A 27,509-nucleotide genomic window follows, 5' to 3' on the forward strand; every position below is an offset into this window, starting at 1 on the left:
GTGACCTTTTGGTAGTGAAAGAACTAAGTTGGTAGCTGGTATAGGGTGGGCACCCACTCTTGCTTCACTGAGGCGGGGCTTGCAAGGCAGCTGGCCCACCTGCTGTGCTGCTGCTCCAGCCCCTCCCCATACCCTCTTCCTGGCCTGCTAGGTCCAAATGCACCTGGGTTCTTGAAACGCTTCTCCCGGCCTGTTGGCGTAATGCCAGCGGTGGTCACTAGAGGGCAGTGGAGAAGCCGTGCGGGAGAAGGAGGCGCCTTCCCAGGGGTCCTGGCCGCGGGGGGCTGGTGCGGGCCTGAGCTCTCTCCGCAGGGTCGCCGGGGACTGCTCCGCTGAGCCGTCTCGGGTCTGGGGCTTTCCCAGGAGCCCAGGGGGAGTCGGGTGGTGCTCAGGAGACTCGGCGGTGTCTCCTGGCGGTACCTGGTGAGCGCAGAGAGGCGCGTCCTGCGGGGTCTGCAGGACTCGGCAGCAGCGGCCCGGCCTGGCGGGGCCCAGGGGTCCAGGGCCACACACTGCGGCGCTTCGGCCCGAGCCTTTCTGGGCATGGACACCGGGCCCGCTGTGCGCCACCTCCCGCCCCGCGCCTCAGCCCGCGACCCGCGGGTCACCAACAGTCGAAGTTCCGAAGGCGCGACCAGGGCTCGGTCACATCAGATCAGGGACGCGAAGGTGCCCGGGTTCCTGGCGACCCCCAGGAGCTGCGTCCGTCTCTCCTGGAAAGGGCAGAGCCGGGAGAAGGGCTCAGTGCTCGGGCACATCCCTGCAAGCCCACCCCACCCGCCCCCAGCACGGAGGCTTGACCCCCCAGGCCACAGCTGCATCCCCCCGCAGGCGGCCACAGCTCGGCCTGGGGGTCTTCCTAGGGGCCCTCCAGCTGGTTCTTCTCTGTAGCCGTTTCTACCTGCTGTGTCTGTCCTATTCCTGGTCATTTATGTGTGTGATTTGGTTATTCCTTTTTTCTGCTTCACATCTACTTTTTTGAAACTATTTTTTTAATAGCGTTCATTCTTTTTTTTTTTTTTATAATTTATTTATTTTTAATTAGAGAATCACCGTGAGGGTACAGTTACAGATTTATACACTTTTGTGCTTATACTTCCCTCATACAAAGTTCGGGAACCCATCCCTTCACCAGTGCCCATTCTCCACCACCCGTAAACCCAGCATCCCTCCCACCCTCCCCAATCCCATCTCCCCCCACCCCACCCTGCCACTATGGCAGGGCATTCCCTTCTGTTCTCTCTCTCTAATTAGCTCTTGTGGTTTGCAATAAAGGTGTTGAGTGGCCGCTGTGCTCAGTCTCTAGCCCTCATTCAGCCCGCAACTCCCTTCCCCCACATGGCCTTCAACTACAATGTAGTTGGTGGTTGCTTCTCTGAGTTGCCCTTTCCCCGGAATGTGAGACCAGCCTCGAAGCCATGGAGTCAACCTCCTGGTACTTATTTCTACAGTTCTTGGGTATTAGTCTCCCACTCTGATATTCTATATACCATAGATGAGTGCAGTCTTTCTATGTCTGTCTCTCTCTTTCTGACTCATTTCACTCAGCATGAAACTTTTCATGCCCATCCATTCTTTTTTTTTTTTCTTTCTGCTTTTTGGGTCAGACCCAGCGTTGCTCAGGGGTTACTCCTGGCTCACGAACTCAGGAATTACTCCTGGTAGTGCTCCGGGGAACATATGGGATGCTGGGAATCGAACCCGGGTTGGCTGCGTTCAAGGCAAACGCCTTACCCTCTGTGCTATTGCTCCAGCCCCAATAGGGGTCATTCTTTTTTTTTTTTTGAAGCGTTTTTCGTTTAATACATCTGAAAAGAATGCTTATACAAAGAATTGAGACATGAGAGAGCATTGTTCAACACTAATTATTCTACAAGAATTAGGATTGGGGAAGGTGGGAAAAATTATCCGACCATTTTTAAAAACTGGAATTTTCGCAACCAAAATGAGCTGATAAAATCCTATTAACACTTATCATAAAGAGTCTTTATAAGTCTCTGTTCCCCATTTTTTTGTTTTGTAATTTTAATTAACCTAGAGCCTCAGTTGGCTGCTCTAGGGTTCTCAGATGCACAACAGAAATAAAGGGATGCCCCTGGCTGGTCCCCATGTTGTTAAGTGTTCTCCCCACCGCACCCCATCCCTAGCTTCTTAATGAAGCAGGTCTCCATCTTCTTAACTTGGAACAGGTTGCATATCATTGCAAGGGTATCTTTCCTCTAGCACCACCCCTCATATTTTCTCTATATACCAGGTCTTCAGCTATTTCTAGGACTACTGTACTATTACACATCTTGTCTATGCTAAGCATATAAGACAATGATTGAGAAGGGAAAAATGCTTTTTAATTATGTACTCAATCCATTCGGTATATTTCAAAAGGTGCAATACTTTTCACTTGTTAGAGAAGTTAGAAATTAACTTCAGGGGAAAAAACTTTTTAAAAAAATTAAATGGCAAACATATTTCCTTGAAAGTCACAGTCACATATATAGTGCATCCTAGAAAAGAGGAGGGGCAAATCTGGTTCCACTTTCATGAGTTTCATCAAAAACCGAACCTACTCGGGTGGAGAGAAAAGGCAACTTTCAAAAATGAATATTTTTACTGCACGAGGCATCTGCTATACTCCTTCCTAAGAGCACCAGGCAGGGAGCATGTCCTCTAAACCAGGCGTAGGACGTGGAATGTGCAATCCATCCATCCTCCTCTCCTTAATGGCTATACAATAGTTAATGAATTAAAAATAAAAAATAAAAACAAAAAGGACTAAATAAAAACTGACCCTACACACACTCCCCCTGCTCCACAAAAGGAAAAAAAAAAGGACGGGGAAAAAAAACCCAATTACTAGATGCCCCAGATTACTCCAGAGTGGAGCCCCAGAGCAGCTTTAACAATCCGAATTACTCTGTTAAAGAGTCATCACAAGCATGCCTTGCTTTTAAACAAAAACAAAACAAACAAAAAAATTTTAAAACAGCAAAACTGAAAGTAGTACTGATCACTTTTCTGACAAATACACAATGACTCAAAATTCACTAGTATCAGGAGAGGGAGGGCCATTCCTATGAGCCTGTCTTACATGAGTGCATGTGGGTAGGTGCAGGGCCTTTGTCATTATTGCAAAAACGAATTTTAATTTTTAATCTTTAGTTTGATTTAAACATTGCTTTTAGTATGATGCCGACACCAGCTGTGCAGAAAGGACTCTGGAGAGACGTGCACAGCAGCACACACCTGCGGCTCTTCTTCGGCTCTGGAGGCTCCAGGGCAGCCAATATTGCTTCATCAAATACATCCTCTAGGCCTTTCTGTGTGAGTGCAGAGCACTCCATATATTTAACAGCCTTCAGGTCGCGCGCCAGCTTTTCCGCAGTCTCTGGAGTGATAGGCTTCTGTTTGTTCTTGGCAAGTTTTTCAGTAGTAGAGGGGTCATCTCTGAGATCAATTTGGGTCCCAACAAGTAAGAAAGGAGTCTTCGGACAGTGGTGAGTTATCTCAGCCACCCACTTTTCTTTCATATTTTCAAATGAGGATGGAGAGACCACTGAAAAGCAGACTAAAAATACATCTGTTTGTGGGTAACTCAGTGGCCGTAATCTGTCATAATCCTCTTGCCCTGCCGTATCAAAAAGTCCCAGAGTATATGGCTTTCCACCAATCACAAGAGTGACTGCATAGTTGTCAAAAACCGTTGGTACATACTCAGACGGAAATTTGTTTGTTGTATAGGATATCAGGAGACATGTTTTACCAACGGCACCATCACCCACAACAACACACTTAATTGTCTGCATTGCTGAAACAGTTTTGTATCCACTTTACTTCAACTTCAGTGATGACCTCAGCTCCTCTGCCAGGGCGTTGGCAGCACTGCCAATAGGGGTCGTTCTTAAGACACTCCGGAGGGGCATCTTTATTAAGATATCTGGGTTCCCCTTAGGCCCCCTGTGGGTCAGGGAGCTCAGTGGCCAGGCCTGGCATTGGGAGTCACCAAGGCTACATCCTGTGCTGCTGAGGACCAAACGCAGAACACAGGTGCTATGGGTGCTTTGCAATTGCTCTAAGACTTGAATGCTCTACCTGGTCCTGGTTTTATTTTATTGAAGAATTTCATTTGTATTTATCACTTATAAATATAGCACAGTGGGTAGGGTATTTGCCTTCCATGCAGCCGACCTGGGTTCAATTCCTTCATCCCTCTCGGAGAGCCCGGCAAGTTACCGAGAGTATCTTGCCAGCACCGCAGAGCTAGCAAGCTACCCGTGGCCTATATGATTTAACAGTAACAAGAAGTCTCACAATGGAGACATTGCTGGTGCCCGCTTGAGCAAATTGATGAGCAACGGGATGACAGTGACAGTGATATATATACATACACACAGACCCTTAGAGAGTGAAACTATCCATTGATAACTACACACAAAAATAGAAATCTAAATTTTTAATATCAAGCAAGGTGATTTTATTCCATGGGTGAAATAGAGAAATTTTATTTAAAAAGCTACATATTCTATAGAAATATTTTGAAATAAAATTGGAGAGAGAAACTCAAAGTATTAAATGTTTATATTATTTAAAAACAGATCATTCTAAAATCAGTAATCTAAGTGTCCTCTGCAAGATCTAGAAAAGGGAATGAACAGTACATCTTATTTAAGCAGAAAAATATAGATAAGAAAATTTAAGAGCATTATTTTTCTGAAAACAAAAAAATATGGAGAAAATGATTAAAATGCTAAAGTTTTTTGAAAGGCCAGTAAAATAAATATCCAACAAGACTGAAAAGAGATAAGAAGAGAAATGAAAGTCATTATCAATATGTGGAGAAAAAATAATCTATCCAAATGGATACAAAATAAAATAGGTCACACATGAAGTTCCCAAAAATGCTTTTTACGGAAATAATATGTTTTATTTTATTTATTTTTGTTGAGGGACTACCTGTGGGACCCAGGGATCTCTTGGGGGTGGTCAGGGGGCCGTAGAGGATAATAGCAGTGGCTATTATTTTCTATTATTTGCGCCTGATGAGTTGGTGTTCCCACTTCCCTACATACTTTAATAAAATAATGTAGAGAGTTTTTCCCATTAACTTAGCAGTTTGGATTGCCTTTTGGCAATCTGCCGTAGCGTTTTCCACCGCTAACGTTAGCATAAGCATTTCACGAAGGCCTTCATCAGGTATAGCCTTCTCAAGAGCGTCCTGGAGTCTGGCAATAAAATCTGTTCATTTACTTCCTGAAAGATTTTTGTGAATACCATAGTACATTTTGCAGAGGTCTCAAGATAACGCCACGCCTTTAGACAGTTCTTATTAACAGCTTCTAAAATGTTTGCCTTCAAATGGACTTGTTCTTCCGCTAAAGCCCACTTGCCAGTGCCTAAAATCTGATTCACAGTGATATCAACATGTTTTGGTGTTTGAATTCTAGCATATTTCCCAGCCTCTTCTTTCCACCAAGATTTAAATTGTACATATTGAGAATTTTCTAGCACTGCCTTTGCAAGAGTTTGCCAATCAAGCTGAATTACAGTATTAGCTTCCGCAAAATTTTCAAGAAGGTCTAGCACAGAATTAGAAGTAACGCTATACGTGGTCGCAGCTTGCTTAAGCGAGGAAAGAAACTGAAAAGGAACAGGCTCACATTGCCCTGCCTGTCTTTTTCTTTGCACATCAGGATTACAAACAACTGGAAAAGCCATAAACTGAGCAGGCTGTTGGCTCAATTTTGCCTTATAGAAAGGAGCTTCAGATTTTTGCATCAGAGAATGCAACTCAGGACTAAGCTTAGAAGGGCAACACAGAGATTCCTCTTCCCTATTCTTATGTAAGTGAGGGGAAGAAGCTGCCAAAGGGTCAGGATCAGTGGTACCCTGTACAGGAGGCATTATGCTTCTTTAAGAAGGGTGGTGCATCTCAAGGTACTTCATTTGTCTAATTAATTTATCTAATTTTTTATTAACTTTCTCAACTCTTGGGTGCTTACAGCCTCTTTTGAAACTGAATTCTCTGTGTCTGACTCAAAGCTGTCAGACTCAGACCGGGCAGGCAGGTGAATCATCAATTTGATGTGAATCACCAGATAGTATAGATGCTGTTGGCTTAGCACCAAATTTAGGCTGAATCAAAGATTCTTCCCCACTCTTCTCCTCTAACACAGGAGTTTCTCTGTAAGTTGCTTTGAAATTTGATGAATCAGTGCAGAGAGCCGTATGAGAAGACGAAAGAGAAGTCTCCTCATACTCAAAGTCAAACTGTGAAAAATTCAGGGCAGCAGCAATACAATTGTATGTGCTCCATTCCTTTGCTGGGATCAAATCTCCATTTTTTAAAATTTTAAGTTATAATTTTATTAAATTATAAAAATAGGTCATCTTATTGTGAAAAAATAGAAAAATTGTTGAAACTGTTTTTCACACTGTATTCAACAGATCACTTGTGTCTAATTCCATTATTTTTCTTATTTTTAGACAAATAGCTTTCCAGTCGTTCTTTTTATTTTAATTTTTTTATTTTTTAATTAGTGAATCACCATGAGGGTACAGTAACAGATTTACACAATTTCGTACTTGTGTTTCCCTCATACAATGCTTGAGCACCCCTCCCTTCACCAGTGTCCATTCTCCACCATCAGTGAACCCAGTATCCCTCCCACCCCCCAATCCCAAACCCCCCACCTCTGTGGCAGGGCATTCCTTTTGTTCTCTCTCTCCTTTTGGGTGTTGTGGTCTGTAATAGGGGTAGGAGTGGCCATCGTGTTCAACCTATGGTCTACTTTCAGCACGCATCTCCCCTCCTGAGCGGGTCCTCCAACCACAGTTTATTTGATGTTCCCTTCTCTATCTGAACTGCCTTTTCTCCCAGCCTGTGAGACCAGCTTCCAAGCCATGCCAACCACCTGGTGCTTATTTCTACTATTTTTGGGTGTTAGTCTCCTACTGTTATTTTATATTCCACAGATGAGCGCAATCTTTCTATGTCTGTGACTCTCTTTCTGACTCATTTCACTTAGCATGATACTTTCCATGTTGATCCACTTATATGCAAAATTCATGACTTCATCTTTTCTAACAGCTGCATAGTATTCCATTATATAGATGTACCAGAGTTTCTTTAACCAGTGTTCTTCAGTACTCGGGTTTTTTCCAGGTTCTGGCTATTGAAAACAGTGCTGCGATGAAAATATAAGTGCAGATGTCATTTCGACTAGACTTGTTTCTCTGGGATATATTCCCAGAAGTGGTATTGCTGGGTCAAATAGGGACTCAATTTCGAATTTTTTCAGGAGCATCCATATTGTTTTCCAGAAGGGCTGAAGAAGTCGGCATTCCCACCAACAGTGTAGAAGGGTCCCCACATCCACTCCAACAGCAGTTGCTTTTGTTCTTTTGGATGTGTGCCATTCTCTGTGGTGTGAGGTGGTATCTCATAGTTGTTTTGATCTGTATCTCTCTGATGATTAGTGATAGTGATAAAGAGCAGTTTTTCATGTGCCTTTTGGCCATTCGTATCTCTTCTTTGGGAAAGTTTCTGTTCATTTCTCTGCCCCTTTTTCTGATGGGGTTGGATGTTTTCTTCTTGTAGAGTACAACCAGTGCCTTATATACCCTTGATATCAACCCCTTATCAGATGGGTATTGGGCAAATTTTCTTTCCCGTTCTGTAGATAGTCTTTGTATTCTGGTCACTCTATCTTTTGCAGTACAGAAGCTTCTTCATTTAATATAGTCCCATTTGTTTATCTCTGTTTCTATTTGGTTGATCAGTTGCATGTCATCTTTGAAGAGACCCTTAGCTTCAATATCGTGGGAAGGTTTTGCCGACTTTGTCTTCAATGTACCTTATGGATTGTGGTCTGATGTTGAGGTCTTTAATCCATTTTGATCTGACTTTTGTGCATGGTGTCAGGTCAAGATCTAAGCCCATTCTTTTGTATGTGGTTGTCTAGTTGTGCCAGCACCATTTGTTAAAGAGGCTTTCCTTGCTCCACCTCACACTTCTTGCTCCCTTCTCAAAGATTAGATGATCATACATTTGAGGTTGTGTGTAGGGATATTCCACCCTGTTCCATTGGTCTGTGGCTCTGCCTTTGTTCCAGTACCATGCTGTTTTAATTGTTACCGCTTTGTAGTAAAGTTTGAGGTTGGGGAGGGTGATGCCTCCCATCATCTTTTTCCCAAGAATTGTTTTAGCTATCTGTGGGCGTTTGTTGTTCCATATGAATTTCAGGATTGCTTGATCCATTTCTTTGAAGAATTTCATGGGTATCTTTATAGGGATGGCATCGAATCTGTATAATGCTTTGGGGAGTATTGCCATTTTGACAATGTTGATTCTCTCTATCCATGAGCAGGGAATATGTTTCCATTTCCTCGTGTCCTCTTTTATTTCATGGAGTAGCGTTTTATAGTTTTCTTTGTAGAGGTCCTTTACTTCCTTAGTTAAGCTGATTCCGAGGTACTTGACTTTCTGGGGCACGATTGTGAATGGGATTGCTTTTTTCATGTCCCTTTCCTCTGCCTCACTGTTTGCATATACGAAGGCCATGGATTTTTGGGTATTGATATTTAAATCTCCATGTTTTTAGCATAACACAATTCTCTCCCTACTTTTGTCCATAAATCTAAATTGTTCTATATTTTTGGCTTAAACCAATGACAATATTTTTGTACCCTCTCAAGGAGGCCTCGCATTATCTGTTCCTTTAAAGGCAGACCAGCCATGTCTGTTAGAGAGTTCAGGGTGTTCACATAGGTATCCTGCTGTGATGTTACAGAATTACCCACTACCTTTTTTTCTTTTCTTCCTTTATTTATTATTTTTCTTTCTCCCTTTCTTTCTCCTTTTCTTCTTTTCCCTTTCTTTCTTTCTTCCTGTCTCTCTTTCTTTATTTCCTTTCTTTCTTTTTTCTTTCTTTCTATCTATATTTCATTTTCCCCCTTTTTTCTTTCTTCTCTATCTTTATTTCTTTCTCCCTTTCTTTCCCTTTTACTTCTTCTTCCTTTCTATCTATATTTCTTTATTCCCTTTCTTTTTCTTCTTCCTTTCTTTCTATTCTTCTTTCTTTCTCTTTCTTTCTTCTCTTTCTATCTTTATTTCTTTCTCCCTGTCTTTCTTTTTCTTCTATCTATATTTCTTTATTCCCTTTCTTTCTCTTTTTCTTCTACCTTTTTATCTATCTATATTTATTTATTCCCTTTCTTTTTCTTCTTCCTTTCTTTCTATCTATATTTCTTTATTCCCTTTCTTTCTCTTTTTTCTTCTTCTTCCTTCCTTTCTTTCTACACTTCTTTATTTCTTTCCCCCTTTCTTTTTTCTCTTCCTTTCTTTCTTTCTATATGTCTTTATTCCCTTTCTTTCTCTTTTTCTTCGTCTTCCTTTCTTTCTTTCTATGTTTCTTTATTTCTTTCTCCCTTTCTTTTTCTTCTTCCTTTCTTTCTATCTTTATTTCTTTATCTCTCCCTTTCTTTATTTCTTCCATACTGGGCTTCTCTGTGGGTGAGCTGAAAGCCATACGGGGCTCTAGGCAGAGGGTTGGAGCGATGGGACAGCAGGGAAGGCGCTTGCCTTGCACCCGGCTGACCCGGGTTCGAATCAAAACCTCCCACTCAGTCCCCTGAGCACCACCAGGAGTCAGCCCTGAGCATCAATGGGTGTGGTTTCCAAAGCAAAGGAAAAAGAATAGAGGCAGTCTCTCTGCCTGCTCTGTGAGGGACCCTCCAGCTCAGGTGTCCTTCACAGGGAGACTCCCCATAGCCTCTCCCTCCCTACAGTGCTCCCCAGGGGAGCGGGGACCTCTGAGTCCCACCGGGAATATCGGACTCCCTGGTCAGAGTGGAGGTCAAGGTCCTGTTGGCCGCACAGGAGAGAAGTCCACTTCCGCCCTGGTTTCTTAACCCCTCTCCCCTCCCCCGACCAGGTGAAAGTGGCCCCCCGGGGGCATCAGCAAAGACGAGACCCCTGGGCCACTGGGACTTCCTGGGCCCGCAATTGCAGCCGGCCCTTCCGGTGAGGAGGGGGACAAGGTGAGAGGAGCTTGGGGGAGCCCCCGGGGTGGGGGGACGGGTCCTTCCTCGTGTCCACTCCTGTGCGGGGAGACAGGGCCACACCCGGCCACAAGGGGAGCGGAGGCGACAAGGGCGATGCGGTGAGTGGGGCCCCGGGAGGGCGAGCGCCCACACCTTCCCGGACCCCATCCTGGTACCTGCAGACAGGACTCTGGAGCCCAGCCCTGCACGCAGGGTCACTCAAGTGGCCTCTGTCCCGACTGTGCAGCGCTGAGCCCCAGGCCTGGCAGGTTCCCACGGCCCCACTCAGGAGTGCTCCCTGCCGGACTTTCGCGCGTGGGGCGGGGCCCATTGCTCACTTCCGGCGGGAGGCGGGGTAAGGGGCGAGAGTGACATTGCTAGCCCCGCCCCTTCTGAGCCTGACTCCGCCCCCATTCTGCCTCCCAGGGTCCACGTGGACCAACAGGGATACAGGGGACGTTCTGGACACCCAGGCCCACCCCACGTTAAGTGCTCTAGGCTTGCTTCGTCCCTGATCGCAGGAAACGGGGGTCCCCCACCCTGCTTGATCCTGATCACCCCACCCCCATCTCCGTCCTGTTTGTGGTCTCAATCCCGATTCCAGCCTCACCTGACCGGGCCACACCCTAAATCCCAAGCCTGGTTCACCCTCCAGGAGACCCCAGACCTGAGCTCAGAGGCTAAGTCCTCAGGCCCAGGCCCGGAAGTAAACCTGCTCCTGACTTTGACCTCCCCTTGATCCCAATTTGTCCCTTACCCAGACGCGCTGGTCTTGCACATGTCAATCAGGGCTTTGATCCGGCCCCGCCCGCACCCCAGCAGTTCCGGAAGGGCCAGGCCAAGTCTGCTGGAATTCAGTAGTGCCAGGAACTGTCCTACCTCTGCTAGACGTGGTGGCCGCAGGCTTCGGACAGCCTGACCCAAAAGTTCACTTTCAGCTGGGGCCCATCTGCTTCAGTTGCTGAGTTTTGGGGGTCACAGGAGGGGGAACAGACGGGACGCTCCCACGGGGGCACTAATGGTGCTGAGGCCTCCGCCGCCCTATTTATCTTCTCCTGGAACTGCCTCACGTTCATACAAGAGGAATCTTCTTCCTTCTTTAGCCCCCTGGGGACCCCAAACCACCCCCCTCCTCTCCTGGGGGGTGCATCGGAAGTTTATCTGGAAGTTGAGGACCCCTGCACCCCATACAAAGGACTACCAGCTTGGAGCTGATACAGGCCCCCCCAAACCTGCCTCTTGACCTGTCCCCCCAAAACTCTGGTACCCCGGACTTCCTTGTTGACTACTACATTTCCTCCTGTTCAATGCAAGACTGCTCATTGGCTTCCCCTGACATTTGGGGGAGCACAGCGGATGTGGAGTCCCTGAGTGTAGGAGTCAAAGTCTGACTCCAGAAGGAACTGGGCCCCCCTGGCGTAGCTGTGTGCCCCCCTCAGCCCAACTCCAGACACTGCCTCACCCCTGCGTCCAACCCCCTCCCCTGAATCATCAGGAGGTGTGGACCAGGTAGGGGGGTCGAGTGAGGGTTGGGGGGTGTCCCCAGATCCCAATGGTCCTGCCTTTATTCTCGAGGGGTCCATGTGCCAAGAGGAGGCCGCTTCTGGTGGATTCCACTCGCTTACACCCACCAGGGGCTGGAGGGGATGTGAGAGTCCAGCATCTTCCAGCCCTGACCATGCCCTGCTGGGCCTCGGGTCAGAGAATAAACTGGTGGACTGTGTCTGGGGGTCCATACTGCCTGGGGCTCGCCCCTCTCACTCTCTGTGTGGAGGGACACCAGTGCACAGTGCCCCAGAGCCAGCTGCCCGAGAGCAAACAGGGTGACACAGGAGAGGCTGTGCCTTCCCGCAGTATGGTGTCTCCAACCAACTCAGTTCTAAAGGTCTCCAGACCCCACGTCCCCACACCACAGCACCCCACATTGCTGAGGGTGCCATCTTCCATCCTGGGAGAGTTTTGGGCTTCCTTTACACATGAGAAGTCCCATGTCTTCTGTTCTCCATGGAGGAGGGTGGCAGAGGCCAGGTTCAACTCCGGCATCTCCAGATGTCTGGGGTGAAGGTAACAGCCATCAGAGGGACTGGGGGTGAGTGAAGGAGAATTCTAATTAACACAGGAATAATGAGCCTAAGACCCGGCAGTCTCCTTCCCTGGAAATTCTAAATACATCACTTCTGCCAAGGAGTTTGTTTTTTGCTTTTTCTTTTTTTTCCTTTTTGGGTCACACCCAGCGATGTTCAGTGGTTACTCCGGGCTCTGCAGCCAGTAATCCTGGCGGTGCCTGGGGGACCATATGGAATAATGGGGATTGGACCTGGGTTGGCTGCGTGCACGGCAAATGCCCTATCTGCTGTACTGTAGCTCTGGCTCCGAGGATATATTCTTTTGGAGGGGGGATGCTTTGGTGTGGGCCCGCAGGTTTCTGGAGACCATTGAGTACATGGGATTGAACCTGGTCATCTACGAGCAGGGTGAGATTATTCTGTTGTTGTTCTGTTAACTTTGAACAAGAGAAGTGCTGAACCCACCTTGCTCTCTCTGTGACCCAGCTCTTTGGAAAGGTTTCCAGTTATAGTCAACCCCACGTGCCATCACCCCACGTTCTGAGGGTGCCTCAAACCTCTTCTACAGAGAAGATACAGGGATACAGCAAGATACAGCTCAGAACCCACCACGTTGGGGTGAGGGAATCGCCACCAACGGACTGAGGCTGTTTTGGTTCTATTTTGTTTGTTCATGGTTTGGGGGCCACAAACCCAGCAACGCTCAGGGGTTCTCCTGGCTCTGCACTCAGGAATCACTCCGGCGTGATGGTCGGGCTGTGTGGAGAGCCAAAGAAAGAACCATGGACCTGTGACTGCAAGCCAGAGCACTCACCGCTCTGCTCACGTCCCAGAGGCTGCACTGTTTGCTTGATCCTTAATGACCCTGTCCCCTCACATTGAAGCAAAGCAAAGGACTGGAAATCTCAAGCGTGGGAAAAGTCGGGCCGCGGTAGTTTCGCGGAATAGCCACGAGATGGCGATATGGGCGTTTTCTTTCCTCCCTAGGCCCGTTTCTCTTAAGAGTTTTCCGCCCTTGAGTTAGCTTCAGCGTTAAGTATGGAGTAATTAAGGATCAAGCAAGCAGCTTCCACAGGTGCAGCGGTAGGAGAGCCTGTGGGTGCTTGTCTTTTACTTGAGTAACCTGAGTTCGATTCCGCCTTCAGGTCTTTGTGGGGTACATGGCTGAATCTCCTCTGGGGGTCGAATGGGTTGCCCCAGCTTTGTCTCTGGACCTCGAGGGGTGCAGAGGATTGAACATGGCCTGGAACGAGCAAGGCAAGGTTATTTTCTTACATTATTTGTTCTCTTCGCTCTGAGCAAGAAAAGTTCTGAATCCCCCTTGCGATATCTGTGATTGAGCCCTTTGAGCTGTTACCGACTGGATTCCACGGGACATCAAAAGACCACATGGCCGCCCACCTACAAGATGGTCAGACTTCGTCAAAACTCTGAATGAATGGTTTGAGGCTCTTCGTGTTCCTGGAGCGAGCAGATGCCGTTGGGCTACAGTAGCACACCACAGGGATGAATGGAGACATTACTGGTGTCCGCTCGAGCAAACCGAAGATCAACAGGATGACATGTGATACAAGTGACACAAGTTTCTGGTTGGGGTCACACCCGTCAATGTTCTGGGGTGGCTTCTGGCTATTCTTTCATTAATTTCTCCTGTAGGTGCTCAGGGAACTATATGGGGTGCTTGGATTCGCGAGGGGAGCGCACTTGATCCTTAATCATTGACGCCAAACCCAGGGCTGGAAATCTTCCCTGTAAACCCGGGACGCACTACTTCCTCTCCATCACCACAAGACGGCGCTGTGGAGCATTTCCGTCCGTGTCCCTGTCCCTGCGTTTCTATCAGGAATGTCCACCCCTGCTCCTGACCTCCCTCCAGAACCTGCTGAAGCTCCCCGGACTTTCCAGCTCTCAGGAGAAAGACCCCTAATCCTCGACCACCTCTGCAGCCCCCCACCCTGCCACACCAGTGCTCTGGCTTTATCTGGGGGTGGCTAGAGTAGAGCTAAAGGTGTGGGGGTTCGAGGCTTCCTATGGTGCAGGGGATCGAACCCAGGTGGGCCGAGGCAAGGCAAGAGCCTGCCCACATTCCTGTCCCATTTTCTTGGCCCTTTTTAAGGTTTCCCATCACGGTCATCCTCACACCTCTTCCCACCCCCCCATACTTTTTTTTTTTGCTTTTCCGGGTCACACCCAGCGTTGCTCATGATTCCTCCTGGCTCTGCACTCAGGAATTACTCCTGGCGGTGCTCAGGAGACCATATGGGATGCTGGGGATAGAACCCAGGTCCACCACGTGCACAGCAAACACCCACCCCGCTGTATTCTAGCTCCGGCACCCCACTCTGTACATTTTGAAGGACCCCCAAACACTCTCTTACTCCCTGCCAGAGTTTTGGGGAATCCCATAGATTTCAGATGTTCTAAACATTGTGCTTGCCCTGTTCACCTCGGTGGAGGGGTATGGGCGGAAATTTCAGTCTGGTAACCCCCGAGTTTTGGGGTGAAGCGGGGGGGCTTGTTTAGGAATGAATGTGCAGAATTAGCACATGGAGATGGAGCACAGAAATATCCCAAGATCTCCAAGGATTTTCAAAAAATTTATTCAGAGGTTCGGTGGTTCCTCCAGTGGGGTGGGTGGAAGAGCGACTTGAAGGTCCACACTTCCTCCTGAATCTTCCAACCCAAAGCTTATTTCTTCCTTCCTCCCTTCCTCTCTTTCTCCCTCCCTTCCTTCATTCTTTCTTTCTTTCTTTGATTTGTTTGCATTTTTGCATTTTGGGTCACACCAGGCGATGTACAGGGGTTACTCCTGGCTCATACACTCAGAAATCACTTCTGGCAGTGCATCGGGACCCTATGGGATGCTGGGAATCGAACCTGGGTCGGGCCCCATGCAAGGCAAACGCCCTATCCCCTGTGCTATCACTCCAGCCCCAGGGAGTACTTGATCTTAATCTCCCCTTTATCCTTCATCAGTGAAGGAAGAGACAAATAGTTGGGCTGGGCTTTTTGTTCTCCAGGGAGAGGGGAATGAGGAGCACTCAGACATGAGGGGTGATGGGGTCCATGGCAGCAAATTTTGAATAACGGGGGTCGGGACAGAGAGATGGGAGATCGAGGCAGGGGTTTTGCTGTTTGTGACCAACCTGGGCTCTCGCACCCTTTCTGGTTTCTTGAGCTCCCTGGAGGGGGGGTGGTCTGCCCCAAGACCCTGAATACCCAAATAAAATAAGGAAGCCAAAGCCACTTTGGCAAGTTCCTGCCGTTGTCCTGGGAGAGGGTGGGGTTCAGACTGTTTCTCTAATTCCCATCACTAGTTGGTGTGGCCAAAGGCAAACCAACCTTCATTAAAAAATAATAAAGGTAATAAAGGGCTGGAGTAATAGCACAGAGCAAGGTACAGTTACTTGCACACTGTAGCCTGGGGTTCCATTCCTGGTACCCCATATGGTCCCCCTGCCTGCCAAGAACAATTCCTGAAATCAGAACCAGGAGTAAAACCACTGGGTGTGGCCCTGAAATCAAAACTAAAATAAAAAATATTTTAAAAAACAAGCACATACACACATGCAGCACGCACACACAGACTCAGGGTAAAATGCACGCGGCCCAGGCTGGGCGGGGTAGTACAGTAAGTGGGGCACTGGCTTTGCAAGCTGCTGACCAGAGTCCCATCCCCGGCATCCCATAGCGTCCCCTGAGCACCGCCAGGAGTGATTCCTGAGTGCAGAGCCGGGAGGAAACCCTGAGTATCGCCGGTGTGTGGCCCAAAACAAAACAGGGAGAAGCACACAGGCAGGAATTTGGAAGGAGGCGCAATTAATAGTTTCCAGAGACCTCTGGAAGGAGCTCACAGAGCGTTCCAGAATGAGGAACAGCAGCAGGCAGCGACAGAAGCGCCAGGGCACGCCCCCTGATTTGCATATGCTGCTGGGCAGGTTCCCAGGACCCCTAAGGAATGGCATCTTGTACTCTGGGGCAATTTCAGCCCCTGACTCCCAGCTGTGGAAGGGGGGAGGCCAGGGTGGATCTCCCAGGATGGACAGAGCCGGCTGATGGAGGGGGTGACAGACACAAATGGATCAAGGCCCTGGCCCCATCAAATCCTCATCCTACCCCCCTACCTCAGGACCCCCCAAATGCATCCATCTGTAGGCTCAGCCAGATCCACACGTGATGACCCACATGCACACACAAGCATACACACACACGCACATGCACACACAAAGTGCACACACATCGAAGCACACACACGTGCACAGAGACACACAAACACATACTCACCCATAGACTACAAATATCGGGGCCCTCCTAGACTTCTGACTCTAGTTGGATGAACAGGTGCGTCAGCAAAGCCAGAGGGGGTGCCACAGAGGAAAAGAAGGTAGGGAGGAGGGCAAGAAGTTCTCTTCAGTTGCGGGAATCACAGCGGGCTTCCTGGAGGAGGGGTCCTTGCAGCCGACGTGGAGTGCGTGTCTTTTGGTGCAGTCGTTCTGGGACTCACACTCTTTTGGGTGGGGCAGGGTCCAGATACCTGAGCTGTCTGGACTGGCTGGCCGAACGCTGCAGCTCCGGGGATCGAACTCCTACAAGGCAAGTAGGTCTTATTCTGTGTCATGGGAAGGAGCTAAGTCAGAAGGGGGTTGCGGCCAGGAAACGGCTGAGAAACGCTGCACAGTCACCAGAGCACAACGGAGAATTTTTAAAGATTGATGTTCGGGGGTCACATCCAAAGGTACTCAGAACTGACTCCTGGTTCTGTGCTCAGGGATCACGCTTGGAGAGTCTCAGGGGAGACTATGGGCTGCGCAGGATGGGACTCACACAGGCTGTGTTCAAAACACCTTCCCTGCTGTGCTACAGCTCCAAGCTTGTTCCTGTCTGGCTGTGCCACCAGCATCGCACTCGGCATGTGTAAGGGCACCGGGGATCATACCCAAGGCCTCACGCCGGAGACACTCAAACATATGGATTTATTTATTTATTTATTTATTAACGAATCACCGTGAAAAACAGTTACAGATGTACAAACTTTGGTGATTACGTTTCAAACATGAAATGACTGAGTACCCATCCCTACACTAGTGCTCGTTCTCCACCACCAATGTTCCCAATATCCCTCCTGCCCCCCCCCCCCCCCCGCCTCTGTGCAGAGCCATTCCCTCTTACTCCCTCTCTCCCTCTGAGGGCTGTGGTTTGCAACACAGGTCCTGAGTGGCCCTCAGGCTTGATCCATAGTCTACTTTCGGCGCGCACCTCCCTTCCCCAGTGAGTCCTCCAACCATCGTTTACTTAGTGGTCCCTTCTCTGTCCCAGCTGCCCTTTCCCCAGCACGCGAGGCCGGCTCCAAGCCTGGAGCCATCCTCCTGGCCCTCAGCTCTGCAAAGTAGGTGTTAGTCTCCTATTATGTTACTTTTTTTTTTTTTTAGTGTTTGGGCCACACCCCTGGTGATGCTCAGGGGTTGACCCTGGCCGTGCTCAGGGATCACTCCTGGCATTGCTCAGGGATCCTATGCGATGCTACAGATTGTACCTGTCAGTAACCTGGGAAGCAAATTCCGTCCCCACTGTCCTATTGCTCCAGCCCCTGGAGTGTGGGAATTCTTTTGTTTGTTTGCCAGGGCCACACACCCAGCAATGCTCCAGGGTTACTCCTGGCCGTGCTCGGAGGACAATACTGGATGCCGGATCGAACCCAAGCTGGCTGTGTGCAGGACAGATGCCCGCCCTGCTGTGCTCTCCCTCCAGCTACAAACCCTTGGAGACATTTTTGGGGGGAGTCATACCCGGCAATGCTCAGGCATTACTCCAGGCTCTACACTCAGGAATCACTCCTGGTGGTGCTTAGGGACCCTATGGGAGGCCGGGATAGAACCGTGGTTGGCCGCGTGCAGAGCAATCGCCTTCACCTCCTGGCCCTGTACTGACTCTCCAGCCCCTGCGCGGGTAAGACTTTCAGGGGTCGGAGCCATAGTCCAGCGGGGAGCATGCTGGCCTTGCACATGGCCAACTGAGCTTCGATCTCTGGCATCCCGTAGGGTCCCTGAGCACCACCAGGATTGATCCCTGAGCACCACCAGAGGTGATCCCCAAATAAAAACCAACCAACCAAACACAATGTTTAACGTGTCGGGCACAACTTGGCTGGTAACTGCCCTGGTTGTTTGGGGCCAGAGAAATAGTACAGCGGGCAGGGCACTTGCCTTGCATGTGGACAATACTACATTTCTGGCACTGTAGCTCCTGAGCACTGTCAGAAGTGAACATTAAGTGCCGAGCTAGGACAAATTTTTGAGGATTGCCTGGATGTGGCCCAAAAAATAAAAGAGAAACCATAACAAGGGGAGTGGAGTGATATCACATCAGGTAGGGTGTTTGCCTTGCACGTGCACAACCTGGGTACGATTCCCAGCATCCCATATGGTCCCCTGAGCACTGAGTAATTCCTGAGTGCAGAGTCAGGAGTAACCCCTGAGCATTGCTGGATTGACCCAAAAGGCACTGTAGCAGTGTCGTCCCGTTGTTCATCGATTTGCTCCAGCGGGCGCCAGTAATGTCTCCATTGTGGGGCTGTTGTTACTGTTTTTGGCATATCGAATATGCCACGTATAGCTTGCCAGGCTTTGCCATGCATGTGGGATGCTCTCGGAAACTTGCTGGGCTCTCCGAGAGCGATGGAGGAATCAAACCCGGGTCAGCCGCGTGCAAGGCAAATGCCCTACCCACTGTGCTATCGCTCCAGCCCATCCAAAAAAGCAAAAACAACAACAAAAAAAAAATAAAAAAAGCCAACAAAATAAAACCATAACAAAGGTCCCAGTATCCTGGATGCAAAGCCTGTGCTCAGACCTTTTGTTTTGTTTTGGGCAACACCCAATGGTACTCAGGGCAGACGCCTGACTTTGTGCTCAGGAATCACTCCTGGTAGTACTTGGGGAACCATATGGGATGTTGGGGATCGAACCCACGTCAGCTGTGTGCCAGGCAAGTGCCTTCTCTGAAGAACTAAGGCTTGGGTACCTGTGCTCATCCTTTGAGCTTGGCCCAGTAATTTTTATCTCCACTTGTTCTGGGCTGCGGTCGGAAATGGTGGGATCCTTTTTCACTCAGGATCCAGAGCATTCTATGGAGGGACCCCAACCCCACAGCCCTGTCCAAGGCCTCCTCACCATGGACAGGGACTCTTGTGGGGTTCCCACTTCCTGCCCCAGTGCTATGAATCTTGCCTCGCAGGCCTCAGTGGTCCAGGATTGCTTCCAGGAAAAATTCTCCGACTCCTTCGGTGGAGAGGCTGGGCCCGCTGGACCATGTGGTGTTCTACTTTCATTTGGTCTCATTTTGGTGTTGGTGCTTAATGCTGACTCCTGGCTCTGCTCTTGGGAATTACCCCTGGGGGTGCTCAGAGGACCCTATGGGATGCCAGGGATTGACCTCGAGTGGAATGTATGCAAGGCAAATGCCCTCCCCGCTGTCCTACCACTCCAGCCCCCTGTAGCCTTATTTTATTTTTTTGCATGAGGTGACGGGAAAGTCAGATTGGACATCAGTCCTCTGGGTTGGAGTCAGAGGTAGGACAGCGAGCAGGTGCCTGGCTTGCCCAGTTTGGTCCCTGGTGCCACTTAGGGTCCTCCAAGCCCCACCAGGAATGATTCCCTCAGTGCAGAGTCAGCCTGAGCACTGCTGGGTGTAGCCCCCCAGCCAACCCCAAGAGCAAACAGAAAAGCACTTGGTCCTGGGAGCTCTGCAGCTTCTGAGCCGCCGCATGGGCCCGCCCGGCCCCATCTGGGTCAGCAGTCCCACCTCCCCCATCCTGTCTCTGTGAGGACCTGGAGGACAAAGGCTCTCGCTAGGTACCTCCGTTGCCTCCCAGCCACTGTGGCAGAATGAACCAGGTCACTGCCGAGGGTCACACGGGCAGGAAGGGACAGAACCAGGGGGGCCCTACGCCTCCCGGACACCGGCCTTCCCTCCTCCCTCTGGCAAACCAGCCCAGACCCGCACTTCCCTGCATGCACAGGACCAGGCAGGATTCTCCGGCCCACCCCACACCCCCGGATGGTTTTGGCTTGTCTGGGAGGCCACACCCAGCGATGCTCAGGGATCTCTCATGTCGGGGCTCAAGGAGAGCCGATGGGGTGTCAGGGATCACTGCTCCAACCCCCAAGCTTGATGGTCAATCGCCTTTCCCATCACCCCGTAAATTGTTTTCTAAAAGCTATGGAGGAGTGATGAGGTCCCCATGGAGGGGAGAGGCAAAGCAAGCTTGGGGTGTGTCTGGATGGAGGACAGCGTGTAGAGTGGCTGCCTTGCATGCAGCTCACCCAAATTTGGTCCCCAGCACCCCAGATGGTCTCCCGAGCCCCACCAGGAGTGACCCCTAAGCACAGAGTCAGGAGGAAACCCTGAACAGTGCTGGGTATACCCCCAAAAAAGTAAGGTTGGGGGCTTTGAGAAGGAGCTGGGGACACCCAAGTTCTTTTCCTGGCAAAGGACTCTGCTGGGGACACACTTTAGGATTCTCTCTGCTCCCCTCTGCTCTGGCTCTCTCAGCTGGAATCAAAAGCAAGAGGAGGTCCCAGGAGGTGGGGGAGAGGGAGAGGGAGGGAGAGAGAGATTGGGGGAGGGACACAAGAGTCAGGGCAGGGAGTGTCTGTCCCCCTCCTTTCCCAGCTCCATCTTGGCACCAGACCCCTGTCCTCACCTCACTGCCTCCCATCCACCAGGTCCCCACTGCCTTCATTTGTAGTGGGTTTTAGTGGTGGCGGCCACACCCAGCAGTGCTCAGGGCTGACTGCTGGCTCTGTGCTCAGGAATTGCTCCTGGCCAGCTGAGGGGACCATACGGGATGCTGGAGTCTGAACCCCGTGTAAGGGCGAAACTGACACCACGACAGGCGGCAGAAATGAGAAAAATCAGGTGGCCCCGGGTTTAATTCCTGGAACTGAAACAGATTCAGTTTCCCAGCAATAAAAAAATGTGTAACTAGCCAACCTGAACCCACCTGAGAAAGTTTCTGGACTCAGCAAGTGGGCTCAATTAATCAATTCTCACAATGCCCCAGAAGGTGCTTTTTGTTTAAAAAGAATGAGAAGACTATGTAATCATAAAATTGGTACTGATACTGGAAATTATTGTTTAATTGTTGTCTTACCATTGTTACCCTAGACACTTGCCAAAATACCTTTGGTAACTAAGTCAGATCCTTTTCTAAAACAATAAGGCATGTACTGCTTATGTAATCAAACCCTATATAAGCTGCTTGCTGCCTGAAGTCGGGGTCCTATCAAGAGACCACTCTGTGGGTGAGATAGATGACCCCAGGATACTGGAATAAAACTCCTACTGCTTTTGCATTATCATGTTCATGTCTCTGTCCGTCTTGCTACTTGGGAACCCGGAACCCTGGGTTTAACATCTGGGGGCTCATTCCTCAGGATTCCCAAGTGGAAAAGCAGGCAGACCACATCTCAGTATAGGAGTTTCTATTATGAAAACCTGCAGTCACTCAGGGGCGGTCTCGTTGAGACTGAGAGGCCTGAGTGAAGGGGAGACAGGTCAGGGGCATAAAGCCATGTTTCGTGATGGCCCACACAGGGGCGTTAGGCCAGCTCACCAGGGGATCTGGGATTTGGCAGCCAACTGTCGACTCAGTAGAAGGGCGTAAGGCCACCTCGCCAGGCGAGGAGGCTGGCAGCTAAGTATTATGGGAGACGTCCCCGATGATTTTTTTCTTTTCTTTTTTTTAAGTCTCCAGAAAGCAGTGGCAGTGCAGATGGAGACACTGGGAGAAGCCTCGGGGACTTGTGTACAAGGGTTGGTGTCTGTCTTTGGTGTTCATTTGTCTTCCTTGTGTCATATTCTTTGGATTACTACGTGTGTGTTGAGTCTGACTGTTGTTTTGGTATTCGAGCCCTTCATCTGTGAATTTGTCATGGGTCAGAATCAGTCGACCCCACTTTCCCTTGTGACTGGCCATTTCAGCAATTTCAGGTCCAGGGGCAGCAGCCTCTCGGTAGAGGTGAAGAAAGGTAAACTGATAACTCTTTGTTCTGCAAAATGGCCAGCCTTCAACGTTAGCTGACTAGCAGAAGGTACTTTTGATCTGGGGACCTTTCTGAAAAGTTAAAGGTAAAATTTTTCTTTCCAGGACTGGGAAGACACCCGGAAAAGACCCCTTACATCCTGGTCTGACAGGAACCGGTTAAGAGAAGCCCTCTCTGGTTAAAAACAAGAGTGTTGTAAAAGAGTGCAGAGATAAAATTAGTCTACTTAGTTTAATAACAGAGGTATAGCAGCCATCAAAACAAAGTTTTGTCATGTCTTCATAAACATATGCTGTTGTCTAAAAGTTTTCTGAGTACCAATGGCCTCTTTCTATGTCTAAAAAGTGTGAAATTGCTAACGTATCTAGTGTAAAAACCTTATGATTTGAGGGAATTAAGAACTTTAAAAGTAAGCCAAAGAAGGTTTTCCTACTTTCATAAAAATGAATGGTTTATATTTGTTTGTATTTGCACTGGATTATTAGAATGTGAGTTCAAATTATTGTGGAACATGAAAACAAGTTTCAGAGTAATGGATTTCAATGTGAGTGTTTCAAGTCATAAGATTGGTGCAAAATTTCTTACCCTACCAGTGTTTTTATTGATTTCTGAGATTGTTGGTAACCTAAATTTCAGGAGCTACCAAGACCACAGAATTGTGCCTTGATAAAAGTTAAAGATATCGGGTTTTCCTGCTGGAGTCCAGAGCAGCTTTCTTTTTATTGAAGGAAAAATAATTCAAACGGCTAAGAACAGTCCATTTGGCTTTAGTGGTTTCTGAGAATGGAGAATTGTGTGGGTGAGGCTCAAGGCCCTGAGCGGCCCCAGGACCTGCAGAGACACCACACAAGTGGACAATAACTGGTAGGGTCTCTTTTTCAAACTATTGTCAATTAGTCTACACAGTAACTTTATTTCACTTAAGCTTTGTTACCAGGTATCAACCTAGTCTTGACCTTAAGAGTAACGGTTTATCTACAAATATGGAATCCTTACTGCGCCTGGGAATCTGTGAGTGTTTTAATTCTTTTATATCTGTTTCCCTAGAAATTGGAATTCTAAAGATAAAATTTCTAATGAACTTTGGCCAAGCAGATATATGTTACAAAGATCTTTAATTGTGAGCATTGTAAACTTTTTGATATCTTTGAGACTGATGTAATGCTTTTGACCCTCGCATATCGCGGTGTGGCTGGGCCAATCGAGGTCACTCCCTGGAGGGCGGGACCGGGGCGGGGCCAATCCAGGCCATTCCCTGGAGAGCCTGGCTGCTGAGGCGTCCACGGGCTGCAGTGCCTCCTGATGGCTACTGCTGGTACTGCAGGTGCTGATATCCACCCAGCCCAGCACCTTGTCAAGGCGGTATCTGGAGAAGGGACGCTCTGTCCCCTCTCCGCTCCTCCCTCCACCCTCCTTCCCATCTCCCCTTTCTCATCCTCCTCATTCGTTCTGTCATGATTTAGCACGGAGCTCCAGGCAGCCAGGCAGTTCCAGCTGCCCCACCACCCTGCCCCTGCCCCTGCCCAGCGGCCCACCTGGGACGCCGACCTATCTCCCTGAACTCCCCACCTGCCCTGAACTCCAAGAACTCCAGGTTTTCCTCTCCGTGGCTGTCATATGCCCTCCCCCCATTACCCCGCCACTGAGCAGGGGTTCCTTGGGTTCGCAGCGTCCCTAGCAGAGCCTGAAACACGGTGGGCATGCAGCAAGGCCAGCGGCAGGGATGGATGGGTGGGAGCACGGGGCTCCCCCACATTCCACAGAGCCTTGTTTCGTCTCGCACTGTGGGCCACCCTGCCAAGGGAGAACTGGGGGAAGAGCTCTCCCCACCTGACCCATAACATCCCCACCTCCCCTCAGCGAAAGCTCCTGGACTCGACACATCAGGATAAAAGCACCTTCTTCCATGCCTGAAATCATAATAGACTTTGTTTTTGTTTTGGGGTGACACCCAGCGGTGCTCCGATGACTCCTGGCTCTGTGCTCACTGCTGGCAGTGCTCTGGGATCACTGCTGGCAGTGCTCGGGGGACCCTGTGCGGTGCCAGATATGGAACCCGGGTTCATCGTGTGTAAGTCAAGTGCTCTCCACGCTTTACTCCGGCTCTGGGCCCCGTGACTAAAATTCTGTCCTTCCGGGGCACTGCTGCTGGGGTAAACACTGTCCTCCCAGGCCCCTTTGCAGTGTCTCAAAAGGCAGGAAGTAGAAGGAAATCTCGAGGTTTTCAGAGCACAGGAATTGGCTGTTTTAGTAAGAGCCCAGTTGGGGGCTGAGCCCAAGTGGGGCTACGGCGACACCTACTGGTGAGAGGAGGTTAGCGCAGAGCCTCTGAGTGTCCCTGATTAGTGTGTGTGTGTGTGTGTGTGTGTGTGTGTGTGTGTGTGTGTGTGTGAAGCAAGAGGATTTTCTTTTTTCTTTTCCTTCTTGGGCTACTCCCAGCGATGCTCAGGGCTGACTGCTCTCTCTGCATCCTGGAATTACTCCTGGCTGTGCTCAGGGGAACGCTGCGGGATGCTGGGAGTCAAACCCGGGTGGGCTGTGTGCAAGGCCAGCGCCCTCCCCGGTAGACTGATGCGCAGGCAGGGGACCACTGGCAACGGTCCACGGCGCCCTCTGGTGGCTATGCGGTGGAACTGCCGCGGCCCGACTTCCCCAAGGTAAAGATCTCCAGTCTCGGCCTCAGTGTTGGGCTCGGGGTCATGAGGGGTCGAGCAGGCAGCCTGGGGCCGTGGGTGGAGTCCTGAGCCAGGAGGGCGCTCGCCTCGTGCGGGGTGACCCGGGTTCTGCTCCTGCGCCCACAGGTTTCCCGAGCACCGTCAGAGGGTTCCTGAGGGCCCCGAGACGCAGACGAAAGCCTTTCACGGGGGACCCTCAGGCCAACGGGGGGCCGAGCCGGGTCTTGCTCCCCCCGCCTCCCCCCGCCCTAGACCGCGGAGGGGTGGGGGTGGCGGGGCCAGGAGGGAGAGATTCTCCCGCGCGCTGCTGGGCTCGGCCCCCACGCCCGGGTGGGCCCATGCTCGGCTCCTGCCGCCGGCCTGAGGCGACCCCGTGGGCCTAGTGGCCCGCACGTGACCAGGCGCAAACCGAGGGCTGGAAATCTTCAGGCCAGAGGAGCGGCGGGCTCGGGCTCGGGCCAGACTTGAGGGCCCCCCCCTCTGCGCCACCACCTCCCCCCCTCCCCCCTCCCCTCCCCCGCCCCAGCCCCGCTCAGCCCGAGGTCGACCCTTGAGTCACCCTTTCTCTTTCTTTTTTTTAAGTAAATTCATCTACTGCATCACCGTGAGGGAGGGAGCCGCCCGCGGGACGGGGTCGTGGGGGGCCCAGGAGGGTCCTTTCTCTAGAGCAGCTCCCATGGAGCTCTGCTGGGGGGACTGCCACGACCGCTCCGGCAGGGGGCGCTCGCGAGGAGAGCGGGTCGGCTCCAGGCCTCCTCCCTACCCGTTTGGGTCCAGAGGGGGTAAGATGGCATTCTGACTCCAAGAAACGGAGCTGATGGATCGTCACTTCGGAAGGGAAAATGAGGGAGGGAGTGAACGAATGAATCAATGAATGCTACACCCACTCCATCTTGGGAGCCAGGCAGGGGGCTCAGTGGTACAGCGCCCGGCTCGCCTGTTTTTGGGGCCCAGCAGAAAAAGAGAAAGAAAACAACAGTCCTTCCTGGGTGCTGGTGCTCTGTGTGTGTGTGTGTGTGTGTGTGTGTGTGTGTGTGTGTGTGAGAGAGAGAGAGAGAGAGAGAGACAGACAGACAGACAGACAGACAGACAGACAGACAGAGAGGGAGCGGCAGCACATGGCCCAGGGAACAGTGCCATGGGACTTCAGCATAGCACACTTTCCCTGGGAGGTGGAGAGAGTGGCACCAGGAGAAGAGGCCCAGGCTATGTGACGGCAACATGCCCTTGGACACTGCATCCCCTATTTCAAGGAATGGGTATTCCTTCCTGTGCTCAGTGACACCCACTTCACGCTTCCTCCCTACCTGTACCTTACTTGCGGCTAAGTCAAAATGACAAGTTGCTTGCTTGCTTTCCTGCTTGCTATTTACTTACTTATTTATTTACTTATTTCACTGTATAACTGTGTCACTGTCATCTAGTTGCTCATCGATTTGCTCAAGCGGGCACCAGTAATGTCTCCATTGTGAGACTTGTTTCTGTTTTTGGCGTATTGAACCACCACACCACAGGTAGCTTGCCAGGCTCTGCCATGCTGGCGGGATACTCTTGGTAGCTTGCCGGGCTCTCTGAGATGGACAGAAAAATCAATATACAAATTATACCACAGAAAATTAGAGAATAGCCGTTAAGAACTTCACTAATGAGTTTCAAACCAATACTTTAAAGAGACATTTAAGAATTTAAATAGACATTTAGCTCATAGCAATTTACTTTCAACAAGTTATTTCTACAGATTATCACTGAATCAGGGGCTGGAGTGATAGTACAGTGGATAGGGCACTTATCTTGCATGCAGCCTACCCGGGTTCAATCCCCTCCACCCCATACGTTCCCCTTGGCCTGCCAGGAGTGATCCCTGAGCACAGAGACAGCAGTAAGCCCTGAATACCACCAGGTGTGCCAACAAAACAAACAAAAACTACCATTAAATTACTCTACATTTTGTGTATTCAAAAGGGACATCATTAAAGTAAAAATGTGGTAAAGGGTTGTTGCATAGAATGGCTCCCTGAAAGTGGTCAATATCTAAATACGTAAACATCAAGCATGTTTGTCTTCCAGTGTCACCAGGCACTATGACTCAAGCACGCTGCCCCTATTTGTGCTGTGTGACCTGCTTCAGCGCCTGCTGTCCCCTGGGAGGGCCAGGCAACGGTGCGGGGCCGCAGGCTGCTCTGGCCTGGGCACTATGAAGGGTCCCAGAGCACGGACCTACCATCAACCCAAGCCCATGCAGCTGATGAGAAATTTTAAGAAGAGCTTTCAAACCTGTAACTCTCAAACTACATATACGCTCAAACCTCAGAAGTTATTCTGGGCTAAGTGCTCGGGGGTCTTACCTGGCAGGTTCTTAAAGGTCCCTGTAGTGCAGGAATAGAATCTGGAACTTCTGTGTGGAAGCATGCACTCCGGCCCGCTGAGATATTTCTCCGGTCCTGAAGCCCAAATTATTAACTGAGAAAGTTGAATACTCGGATAGTGCTTGGGAAATCATTTACTTGTTGTTATTTTTGTTTGGGGGACATGCCCTGCACTTAGGGCTTACTTACCTCACTCCTCAGAGCTTACTCCTAGCTTACTCCTAGCTCTGAGGAGTGAGGTAAGTAAGGCTTAGGGCTTACTCCTAGCTCTGAGCTCAGGAATCACTCTTGGTGGTGCTTGGGGGACCATCTGGGGATGGAACC

General features: G+C 49.9%; 1 protein-coding gene and 1 non-coding gene across 2 annotated transcripts; both read right to left on the minus strand.

The window, feature by feature from the left end:
- Window positions 1-2,921: 2,921 nt before the first annotated feature.
- On the minus strand, window positions 2,922-3,874 carry LOC129406497 (cell division control protein 42 homolog). Its single transcript, XM_055144487.1, has one exon. The coding sequence runs from the start codon at window positions 3,798-3,800 to the stop codon at window positions 3,153-3,155; it is 648 nt and encodes a 215-aa protein (XP_055000462.1). The 5' UTR covers window positions 3,801-3,874; the 3' UTR covers window positions 2,922-3,152.
- A 23,053-nt stretch (window positions 3,875-26,927) lies between these two features.
- LOC129406666 (small nucleolar RNA SNORA42/SNORA80 family) lies at window positions 26,928-27,059 on the minus strand. Its single transcript, XR_008631143.1, has one exon. It is a non-coding gene; the product is annotated as a small nucleolar RNA SNORA42/SNORA80 family (small nucleolar RNA).
- Window positions 27,060-27,509: the final 450 nt, after the last annotated feature.

The sequence above is a fragment of the Sorex araneus genome, chromosome 7 (assembly GCF_027595985.1).
Source record: "Sorex araneus isolate mSorAra2 chromosome 7, mSorAra2.pri, whole genome shotgun sequence".
Classification (NCBI taxonomy): domain Eukaryota; kingdom Metazoa; phylum Chordata; class Mammalia; order Eulipotyphla; family Soricidae; genus Sorex; species Sorex araneus.